We start from the raw sequence: 12,095 nt of genomic DNA on the forward strand, positions 1-12,095 counted from the left end.
CTGGCTTCTCAGTTTTTTCCCCGGGTCACTACTCCCGGGGCTCCTCCAATTGCATGTTGGGTCCCTGGGCTGATTTGGCCAGATCAGCTGAGTATCTCTCTCTCTCTTTCTTTCTATGTAACTAGATTGGGCTTCCTCACAGCATGGTGGTCTCTGGATAGCCAGATTATCCAGTCAGGGTACTGGCTTCCCCGACAGTGAATTTCCAATTTTCCAGAAAGTGGAAGCTGCCAGTTTCTTAAGGTCTGGGTCTGAAAACTAGCACAGCATCATTTCTACTGTGTTCTACCCATCAAAGCAGTTGCAGAGCCCACTCGGGTTCTAGAAGAGAAGATGTAGACCTCACCCCTTAATGGGAAGGGTGGCAAAGAATCTGTGGCCATCTTTAATCTGCCATATCCTCTTTATAGGATCCAGGTACCCAAGGAGAGAAAATAGTCATTACACTAGTGGACTGCTTGATGTGCAGAGACCCCAGAACAAAAGGCGTAGAATCATATGGAAGGAAATTTTGTTTAGGCTTTGGAGAAATCTGGTTGAATGTGTCTCTCTGGTGCCTGTCCATTGGATTAAGTATCTCCCTCTCGAGAGATAAATGCTGCCAAATTCTCGCTATTTGGCTCCTCTTAACACATTCTTTCTTCAGTTTGGCTAATACCATTGATTAGTACATTTTCTGCCCCAGGACTCCTGTTACCATCCAGTCTTTCAGAGAGTATCCTCTAGTTACCTTTATTTGGCTCTCTGTCTCATCTGGCAGACGAGATAGGTTGTCCTTGAGACTATAGCCAAATTGGGTGGACTGCTTTTAAAGCTTCAGGGATGGGTAATTTGAAACCAGATATTAAGGTCAAAAGTGTGAATCATATCAACTTAGCAACTTACTGTTAGAATTTTTATCTTGCAGATAAAATTCCATGGTCAAAGAGAATACTGAATATTCAAGGTAGCAGTATTTCTGATCGGGAAAGATTAGAATGATGTATATCCCCAGTAAGGGCCTAATTGATTATAGTATCTTCACACGATGGGATTTTAGGCAACCGCTAGAAAGAATAGGGGCAGTTCTATGTCTATTAATATGAATTGCCTGCTAAGAGATGGGAAGAAAGTAAGGCACAAAACTATATTATATGCATCCTCGTCTGTGGATGAAGGAAGAGTGTGATTATAATGCATATGCATGTTTAGGAGGTGCGTAATATATCTCTGGGAGGGCACACAAGAACTTGGTAATGATGGCTGTCCCTGTGTGGGGTCTTGGAGTTGGAGATGAGAATTAGAAGGAAGTCTTATCTTTTATTGCAGGACTCCTCTGGACTTCCACCAGGTTTTCTCTATTACAACAAGATTACCTGTTACAATAAAAATAGCAATAATAACAGCCAAAGAATGGAAAGCAGGAGAGAAATGCACAGCTGACTGCGTGCTTCCTGCTGTAACATAATATTCCGAGGTCCTCTCATGGCCCTTCCTCTCGTACCCTTGTTTGGCCCTGGGTCCTTTCGATTTCTGCCTCTGCCTACATCCTGTTTCCAGTTCTGCCTCCGTTGGGGACGGCGCATCCCTTGTTCTTGGAGTACTCCCGTTGTTCCACCCCAGACCAACCCGACCCATAGACACAGTGTGCTCGGCGTACTGGGGTTCACCTCTGGGGGGGTGAGGACTGCAGATGAGGGGTGGGCAGCGCTCCTGTTTCCCTGACAGCCTCTCTCAGGGCATCCCTGGCAATGCCTTTTCTTGGATCACCCTCTACCCTCAGCCCATTGTTTTTCTAGAGAGCAAAATCAGAGGGAAATTCTCACTGTTGTAGGGTCCAGAACATGTCTTTGTAACTTATGACAGTTCTGTGTTGCATAAAAACAGACATTTTTATGATTATTGAAGTAGTAATAGCTGCACACATGCACATTCTTGGGCAGTTTTGTTTATAAAATAAAAAATTCAGGAACATGTTGAATGCCCATGAACAGGGTAAAGAAATTGTGAGATGGTCATACAATGGAACAGTATACGACAGTCATAATGAATGTCCAAGCTTTAATGTATTTTTTTTCCAAGCTTTAATGTATTGATATAGAACCAAAAACAAGGTTGAATATAGAATGATAGGTATGGAATACTATTTCTGTGAATTAAAAACCACACAAAAATACTATAGGCTATCATTGGACACATATATATGTAGTTAAATTATACAAACATTAACAGGATACATTTCAGATTCAGGATAGTGGTTCTGGGGAGGGAGGGCAAAGGGATAAGAATGGGACTTTGAAACATTTTCTTTTTTATGAAATGTCATTTTTGAAAAATACTTGAAGCAAATATGACAAATATTAACTTCCTTAATTATTAACTAATGACATTTATATTAAATATAATATCATTAAATATATTAATTATAAATATATTTAAAATAATTAATATTTGTAATGTTATTGGAGCAGCTGGGTGGCTCAGTGGTTGAGCATCTGCCTTTGGCTCAAGGCATGATCCCGGGGTCCTGAGATCGAGTCTTGCATTGGGCTTCCTGGAGAGAGCCTGCTTCTCCCTCGGCCTGTGTCTCTGCCTCTCTCCCTGTGACTCTCATGAATAAATAAATAAAATCTTAAAAAAATAAATATTTATAATGTTATTTTCTTTAACTATCCACATTAAAATATTAATAATAAAAAATACAAGTAATCCTGCTCATCCTAAATCCAAATGGTGCCACTGGCTTAGTCTGATCCCAGAGATCTTTCGAGGCCAGGTTGAGAGCAAGGAGAACTGGGGAATGCTGTTAATTATTTAGCACCTTCTGTCTCTTGGAAATGTGAATTCCACTTGTGTAAGGGGGTTGGGGCTAAATTCCTGATGACACTTGACAACATTGAGACATGACAGTCCCAGCGGGGCTCCTCTTCACCTTTGACCCCGAGTGGGCCTTCTTTCTGACACATCTGTCAGGGTAGGCAAAAGAGTGGCCAGCACCTACAGTTCTCTCTCTCCTTCTGTTTATCCAACTGATGGCTGCCAACTTTTAGGGGCAGATCTGTTGACTCCGGCAAAACAGTACGTTGTGTCTGTGAGTTTACTTTTGTCCCCAGGGCTATTTACTTGCTGTTTTTGTGGGTTTTCCTGCGGTGCTGAGAGCCTCCCCAAGGAGTCCGCAAGTCAGTAAACTGATCAGGCCGTTGAGTAGGAAAATAGAACATTGCAATATGGTATCAATTTTTCCTAGAGGAGATTTTTAGATGATTTCAATGTTCTTTTTTTTTCCCCCCTCCTGGAACAGCTTTATTGAGATATAATCACGAGCCATGTAATTCACTCCACTGACCCATTAAATGACTTTTAGGGAATTCACAGACTTAAACAACTGTCACCACAGCAATTTAAGGATATTTCCATCACCGCAGAAGGAAACCCTGTGCTCTTTAGCATCACCTGGGCCCTATCCCCTTATCGGTCCCCAGCAGCCACTAATCTACTTTCTGTCTCTATGGATTTGCCTCTTCTGGATATTTTGTATAAGTGTACTTGTTTTGTATACGTGGTCTGTTTGAAGGCTTCTGTCACATAGTGGGCCGTTTTCAAGGTCCACCCATGTCGTGGCTTGTACCAGAACTGTGCTCCTTTTCATGACTGACTAATATTCCACCAAATGGTGGGGGATATGCCACCATTTGTTTCTTCACTCACCTTCTTTTTTTCTTTTTAAATATTTTATTTATTTATTCATGAAAGACAGGGGGGGCGGGAGACAGAGGCAGAGGGAGAAGCAGGCTCCTCACAGGGAGCCCGATGTGGGACTCGATCCCTCTTCACTCACCTTCTGATGGAGGTTTGTGTGGTTTGCATCTTTTGGCTCAGTGTTACTTTCTGAGTTTGCAGGGTACACACAACTGTCAAAGACAAATGCAGCGGACATAAGTTAAAGTGTGAAAACAGATTTTATTCAGTAATGACTGACAGGAGGGGAAAGAGATAAACTCCATTCTGGTTTGGGTGGGGGTGACTGGGCATTTTAAAAGGAGAGTGAGGGAGCGGGGAGCAGCATGGTGGACACTTGAGCAGAGTCAGGGAGGTGAAAAATTATTAAAAAATAGGAACAGGATGCCTGGGTGGCTCAGTGGTTGAGAGTCTGCCTTTGGCTCAGGGCGTGACCCCAGGGTCCTGGGATTGAGTCCCGTATTGGGCTCCCCTCAGGGAGCCTACTTCTCCCTCTGTTTGTGTCTCTGCCTCTCTCTCCGTGTCTCTCAGGAACAAATAAATAAAATCCTGAAAAAAAAAAAAAACAAAAACAAAAACAAAAAGCAGGAAGTGGGGCAAGCAGGAAGTGGGGAAGTGGACTCCTGGTGGTCCACTCATCCGGTTTGTTAACCGGTGCTTATCAAAGTTAGACTCCTACGTTTCCTCAAGGACTGGAGACAGGGGCCTTATTTTTAGGTGTTGGCTGGAGCAAACAGGAAATTCTTCTGGCAGCCGTTCTCCGAGGGACGCAGGTCATCCTAGGGATGCTACTCTGAGCTGTTAGAAACTATGTTAGCATGTTCAAGTTGAGAAGAGGGCTGGGGAGAGCCTGACCAGAATCTGGTTCCAGAGAGAATCTCTATCACAACTCAAAGCTGAGTTTCCTAAATTTGTTTATGTACCTGGCCCTTCAAAAATCTGAAAGCTATGGCCCTTTGCAGCAGCAAAAAATGAGTTTGTGTACAACGTATTACATAGAATTTCAGCTTTCCATCCCCCCTCTGCCGTCACAGCCTGTCTGCACATCCCAGGTGACCACCCCTTGGCCTAGAGGTGGATTAGTACATTCTGGGCACTATGCCTATAATTTGGGTAATGGCCATTATGGCTTGCCTTGAGCCATTGACCTTATCACATGGCTAGTCACAGTGTACCTTTGGGATCAACTAATAGTCTAGGGCTCTTATTTAACAGATGAAATGTCAGAAGAAAAGGCAAAGCTAAGGCCTGGTTGATTTAATCAGCAAAGATACAACAAGCTGCTTCTAGATTTAGACAAGTTTATTGCTTATATAGTGATGGGCAAAGGTGCCAGCTCGCCGTGAATCTCGTCCCACGTGTTTAAAACGCCAACACTGAAACTTTTCCCATCAAGTGAGGGCAGTGTGACTCCCAGGGTACCCTGCTGGTGAGTTCCTTTTGGACAGCAGCCAGAGGGATTTCTATTCTGTGGCTCTTGTCCGGGTAGGGGGTGGGCAGAAAGCCAAGCCCTCATCAGAACCTGGGAGGTGATGAAAAACTGTTTCGTGACAACCTCCCAGGGGAGATTAGGGAGGTGAGTGGGAGGTGGCCTTATAGCTCCTTATAGAACATTCTTTCATATTCTAGGAAGATGGTAGTGTTCTGCCAAAACTCCTAAGCTATGGCTCAGGTCATTGTGGGCATGGATACATCTGGCACTGCTCCACAATTCTCCCCTGACCTTTCACATATCCAGAGGCGATAGAGAATTCTCAGGGATGTGACTACCCCATCAGATAAATAGTCCGGTTCTACTGATAGGAGCTCATACCAAATCAGTTTGTCTTCAGCAACATCAGATGAGAGTCCCCACATCTGCAACTCCCCAGAGGCTGGTTAGGCCTATTTGGAGCAGAGACTGCAGCCAGGCACCACGCCCGAGGGCAGCCAGAGGTGTCGGCAGCCACGCACACCCTGCCTCAGCTGGCCCGCGTAGGTCCTGGGCACTCCGACTGCCCATTACCACCCGTGCGTGAAGAGTTTCGAGAAGCTGGTGACAAATGAACAAAAGAGGCCAATGGTGACAGGATGAAGGTAAGGAGACCAAATCAGTGTCCAGAAAGTTAATCTTGTTCTGTTATCTTCGCTGGAAGCTGACCATTTCTGGAATTAAGGTCTCTTGAGAAGTTTCTAAGAGTTTTCATATTGAGATTCTATTTGGCTGGTGGTCTGGGTTACATTGGTCAGATGTCAATTAGATGCCATCTTGTCTGTAGATAGGAGCTGAGAGAGAGAGAGAAAGAGAGACAGAGATTAATAGTCTCTCCTGCACCTTCAACTTCCAGAGAATGACCCCTGATCTCCCACAAGCCAGAGGTATTCCTCTTACCACAACCATGTGACCAATGCCACCATTTTTCTAGTAGTCACTTCACTTTTTGTCCCAATCCTTCTTGTGTCTTATTCTCACATGAGCCCTGGTTTCTCCTGAGGTGCTTCAGTCATTTCTTCCTTATCTGCCAACTACCATTCTAGAACATCTCCGAAACCTCATGGCAGGACCAACTAAGGAGTCGTCACCTCATACTCATGACCATTATCGTCAATATCTGCTATTGCCCAAGAGCAGCAAGCATAGCTGATGGCAGAAGCAGCATCAAGTTAGAGTTTTCACTCCCTGACTCTCCTTGCTATGTGCAAATTCCAATAGCCTTGGTTCTCCAAGTGGCAGGTGTGGGAAGAAAAATGATAGAATGAGGTTAATTATGTGCCTTGGGTCTCTTTCAGCTTATCCAGGCCTCTCGAGAGAATAGTAGGGGACCTGTACAGTCTATTTGCCAAGGCAGGCCAGCTCTGGTACCGCTCACTATGTGCCCCCAAATTTCCTTAACCACTGGACTGTCTCGCTGACGGTCTTGACATATTTGCCAGGCTTCTTTGGCTTCATGTGCCAGAGTCACTGTGCCTTGTTTTAGGGCCCAGTCTTTTTTTTTTTTTTTTAGATTTTATTTATTCATGAGAGAGAGGGGGCCAGAGACATAGGCAGAGGGAGAAGCAGGCTCCCTGCGGGGAACCCAATGTGAGTCTCCATCCCAGGACCCTGGGATCAATGACCTGAGCCGAAGGCAGACGCTCAACCACTGAGCCACCCAGGTGCCCCTAGGGCCCAGTTTTGAACTATAGTACCATGCCCTGTGCAATGGTGCATTCAGGTGGTCCTTACATGGGCATTATAGGTCCCCTCAGCTTGCTAACTCCACTGATGTTCATCCCAGGAAACCTTTGCCTCGGGCACCCACCTGGGTCACAGAGGGTATGGGGCTTGTGTGATCTGCTGCTATAATGTTCATCACCACAGAGCCTGAGACCTGCTCATCCAGGCATTCCACTACCAAGCATCAGCCCACACTGTCATGAGTCAAGTGAAAATATAGCAAGGTGCATTTTGGGAGATCTTTTCCAGAACAAGTACCACAGCTCACAACTCTGTCCACTGAAAAGCAAGCATTCTCTTTTCCATGCATAATTGTGAGCAGTTTTCTTTGGAGCTGCACGGCAGCAGCAGCCTAGTATACCCCATGGCCCTCAACGTAGCTGATCTGTCCATGAACCAGGCCCAGGCTTTGTCAGGAACCTCAGTGCAGCGAAGCCCCCAAGAAATCTGAGGGATGCTTGCTGGGCAATACCCACTTGTTGATGTTCTCATTTCTGACCTATCTCATGCGAGGGACATGGGGTAGGGCCACACTTGGCTGTGTCGGTCTCTCAATACATGCTAGTGCTCTGCAACAAGGCAGTAATGGTTTCTCACATGGGGTGCTCTGGGTGCTGATGTTGGGCAAGGGGCATGTCCAGAACCCTAGAGAACCATTGCCCAGTGGCCACATCATTTTACTACAGGCCTCAGTCTACATGTCAGTCACTGATGCGTGTAGTTCAAATGGCTCGTGAGGGTTGACCCAAGTGGAAGGGCAATCTGTACTGTTGGATTATTTGGGTTTTTCTTTTAAAATATTTTATTTATTTATTTGAGAGAGAGCGAGAGTGAGAGAGATCACGGAGGAAGAGGGAGAAGTAGACTCAGCCACCGAGCAGGGAGCCTGATGCAGGTCCATCCCAGGACCCTGAGACCATAACCTGAACCGAAGGCAGACGCGTAATCAACTGAGCCACCCAGGCACCCTCGTTTGTTTGTTTTGTTTTGTTTTTGCACCCTGGGTGTTTACTTTTGTTTTTTTTTGTTTGTTCTTTGTTTTTTTTTTTTAATTTTTATTTATTTGTGATAGTCACACAAAGAGAGAGATAGAAGCAGAGACACAGACAGAAGGAGAAGCAGGCTCCATTTACCGGGAGCCCGACGTGGGATTCGATCCCGGGCCTCCAGGATCACGCCCTGGGCCAAAGGCAGGCGCTAAACCGCTGCGCCACCCAGGGATCCCTTGTTTTTTTTAAAATACATTTATTTATGTATTTATTTATGTATTTATGTATGTATGTATGTATTTATTTAAATGACCTCTACACCTAGGGCAGGGCTCAAACCCGTGACCCTGAGATCAAAAGTCGCAAGCTCTTCCTGCTGAGTCAGCCAGGTGCCTCCAGATTGTTTTTCTTTAGCATGTTTGTCTGTACTAATTCTTAGACCGTGATCTCCTCTTCCACCCCTTCTCTTCCCCTGGAATCCTATACTACTTAATAGATGATTGATAATCACATGACTCAGCTGAGAGAACAAGGTGGACTCCTGGTGGTCCATTCAACCCACTACCACTGCTCTAATCATGGCTTTTCCCGACTGGGAACATCCCTTACAGTGTAGAGTATTACGTGCACTTAACTCATCTATTCCCACAATCTATTCAGTAGTATCCATGAGAACCATTTTTGTGTATACTGGCTCAAAAAAGGCTCACCCACGCTGATTGTTAATTTTATGCATCATCGTGGCGAGGTTATGATATTTGGTGAAGCACTAGTCTTGATATTGCCATGAAGGGATTTTATGAGTTTGATTAACATTTAGAGCAATTTACCCTCCATAATGGGGGTGGGCCTCATCAAATCAGTTGAAGGCCTTAGGTGAAAAGACTTAGTGTCCCCATAAGAAGAAGAAACTCTGCCTCCAGACTGCCTTCAGACCCATGACTACAACATCAACCTCCCGCTGGAATTTCCAGCCTCCTGGCCTGCCTATAAATTTCAGACTTGCTAGCCCCCACAATTGGATGAGCCAATTCCTTAAAATAAATCTCTCTCTCTCTCTCTATATATATATATATATCTCAGTGGTTCTGTCTCTTTAAAAAGGCCTGATTAATATACCCACAAAATTATATCAGTCCATTGTCCAATCAGTGTCACTTCCAAATCCAGCTGAAGCAATTTTCAGCCCAGGCCCATGGGTATTTCTCAGCATGGTAATGACTTGTGCCCCAGAGTCCAGAAAGGCTAAAAAGTTCTGACAGCCTTGGTTGCCAACAAGTCCCAAACACATCTTGACTGGTGCATATGAATCCTAGTCCTCCTTAGGGAATGAGGGACTTGGGCCCCTGCCCTCATCCTGTTTGTTCTTGAAGGGGATAAGGTCTGGGGAGAGAGGTGGGGCAGAGCACTGCATCAGCACTGCTCCAAACTGCAGAGACCTCAGCAAGCACATCTTGATTCTCTTGCCTCTCCTCCTGTTTGTCCACAGTAAATGCTAGTGATGACTGGGGAGTCTCCCGTTATAGCCTGGGACTTTCAAATTTGTCGCCTTCTCATGGCCTAGTAGCAAGAGAGAAATTCCCTTGTGGACAAGCTATCATTCTCCAATTGGGTGTCACCCAGGCACAATAACCAGGTCCATGTGGCCCTACATTCTGGACATCTGTATTCCTACACTGTCCCCATGTGTTGGTTTGCTAGGCCTGCCATAACAAGGACCACAAGCTGAGTGGTTTAAACAACAGAAATGTACTGTCTCTTAGTTCTGGAGGCCAGAAGCCCCAGATCAAGGTGTGCAGGTTGGGTTCCTTCTGAGGGTTGGATGGGGAAGGTCTTTTCCAGGCCTCTTTTTCTTTCCTGGTAGAAGACTGTCTTCATGTTCACTTGCCATTCTCCCTGGATGCATGTGTGTTTCTGCATCCAAATTTCCTTTTATTAGGACACAAGTCATATTGGATTTGGGCCCACCCTCATGTTCACTGTATTACTTCTTTATTCTATCTTAAAATAAGGTCACTTTCTGAGGTACTGCATATTGGGACTTCAACATATGAATTTGGAGAGGAGCACATTTCAATCCATGACACCCCCCTCCCTTAGCCTGAGGGATATTGATCTTGCTCTGTGTCTAGGCTTCCATTCTGGGAAGTTTGTTGCCCAGAGGTGCATAGTCTTCCAGTGTCTGTCTTTGGAGTGCAAGAGCAGATTTAACCATCCCCTAATGCCTGATGGTGCCCATTGATTGAACAAACAGCTCAATCTAACCATAAATGACTGATCCTCTGGGCACTCATGTTTTCTACTGTGAATCCAGGCAGGGTCACGCTGGTCCTAAGGGAAGTTAGGGTTTCCTCCATTGTCATCCCCAGGTGCTCATCAGACAATGGTTTCATTATGGATGGAAGGACCCACTGCAACAAGCCCTGATCAGTCTTCGCCTGTCCTTCCTCTGTGCTCGTGCCAGCAGCCAAGGTGTTGGTGGCCAGGGTGTCTAAGGAGCATGAGGTCGTCATTAAGAGACATGTTGATTTCCATTCCTTCTCATCTGGCGGAACTGCTGTGGCTTTCTCATCTGCTACCTGGTGCAACCAAACTTCTGGAGTCTCATTAGGCTATTGCCCAAATATTTTCCTAACCCTCCTTTCCTGCTCATTGTAAGAGGAGACTTTAGTATATCTCTGAGGAACCAACTGCCCGCGATGATAGGGCATATTTTACCTGTAGCCACAGCCACCTGTCTGATGGAAACAGTTTTGCTTTCCTCAGTGATACAGAAGGGGAAGAAACAACTGTGGAATGCTTTTTAAACATTTTATGGAGCCCTCTTCCCTTTTGGTCTAAAAACCAACACAACTCACAGGGGCTCTCAGGGACCACGGTCAAGGTGACCCTTGTCACCTTGTCACTAAGCACATCAACCAGGTCTGCTATTGCCTACCAGGATCCTATTGCACATTTGGCTACTTGGCTTGTGGGGTCTCACTGTCTTTTTTCTGAAAGGATGCTGTGACCTTGTCTGCTTTGGTGAGGAGGGTTTAAAACCCCCACGTAGTCCATCTGTCTGGGGCAGTGGGGTGTGGTTCTTTTTTGCAGGTGCAACTTTTATATCAAGAATATACTGCTTTTTAGTTGGTAAAAAGGCAGCAGTTTTTCTTTGGCTGCCAGAGGGAGTCCTTGTTGTCACTCTACCAACATTGTTTCCAAAACTACTTGGCAAGCGGACGCTGAATCTTACCAGTCATTCCTACTGAGAGCTTCAGCTTGCCAACCGACAAGGTGTCATTATATAATGAAAAGTTTAGACATCAGAGGAATGTTTCTAACACTTTAGAGACACTGTCAGTGAGACATCTCAATACTGGTCACACATTTTGCAACAGCACGTAGGAGGGATCAGCTCACGGACGTCTCACAGAATCACTTTCCCTTTTGTTCTCTTTTTGCTGTCATTCTTGTCCCAAGCCATCAGTTGCTTTTTACAGAAACACCGACCAAAGGGTTTAGCACAGGCACTTCAGGAAGTGGGCAGTGGCTGAATGGTCAGGGAGTCCAGGGGCAGGGGAGAAGGGGCAACGCAGGGGGACAGCTCCACTGGGAGGACAGCTTGGCATTTACTTTCAATTTTCAGTGGCCTTTTTTCTTTTTCAAGATTTATGTATTTATTAGAGAGAGAATGAGCACAAGAGCAACTGGGGGAGAGATGGAGGGAGTGAATCTCAGGCAGACACCCCGCTGAGCATGGACCACCCCCCCCACCCCCGCACTCTGGGGCTCCATCTCAAGATCCATGAGATCATGACCTGAGCCAAAATCACGAGTTGGAAGGTTAGCTGACTGAGCCCCCCAGGCGCCTCTTCAGCGGCCTTGAAGAGCCCTACTCCACTGCCTTATCTCTGCTACCGTGGCCCATGCCAACCGCCAGTGGAGGGCCCTTCTCTGCCCGCCCCTCCCACAGGCACTTGGCCCCGAGCATGTGCCCCTACATCACGGGTTCTACTTTATCTCCGAACCTGGCCCCATGGTCCCAGTTCCCTAAAAAGAGCATTGTAACTTTCCCAGCCCCATATTGGGCACCAAATATGTCAAGTTTATACGTTAGACAAGGCAAGGCCAAGACATAACTGATTTTTCTGGTAAAGATACAATAGGCCACATTTAGACTTCAGTGGTTTATTACTTAACCCAGAGAATAA

The 12,095-nt window shown here is 45.7% G+C and overlaps 1 protein-coding gene across 3 annotated transcripts in view; it reads left to right on the forward strand.

Moving 5' to 3' along the window:
- The window catches only part of LOC112656756 (sterol 26-hydroxylase, mitochondrial), a 34,984-nt gene that overhangs the window by 7,873 nt on the left and 15,016 nt on the right, over positions 1 to 12,095 (forward strand). Inside the window, exon 1 of one of the 3 annotated variants that reach the window (XM_049106803.1) lies at positions 5,568 to 5,793. The exons of the other annotated variants lie outside the window; for them this stretch is intronic. Within the exon in view, the coding sequence (XP_048962760.1) occupies positions 5,788 to 5,793 (6 nt within the window). The 5' untranslated portion in view covers positions 5,568 to 5,787. Of the gene's footprint in view, positions 1 to 5,567; positions 5,794 to 12,095 lie in introns of those variants that run through there. 3 annotated transcript variants of the gene reach the window in all.

Source organism: Canis lupus, chromosome 37, assembly GCF_003254725.2.
Source record: "Canis lupus dingo isolate Sandy chromosome 37, ASM325472v2, whole genome shotgun sequence".
In the NCBI taxonomy this organism is placed as follows: domain Eukaryota; kingdom Metazoa; phylum Chordata; class Mammalia; order Carnivora; family Canidae; genus Canis; species Canis lupus.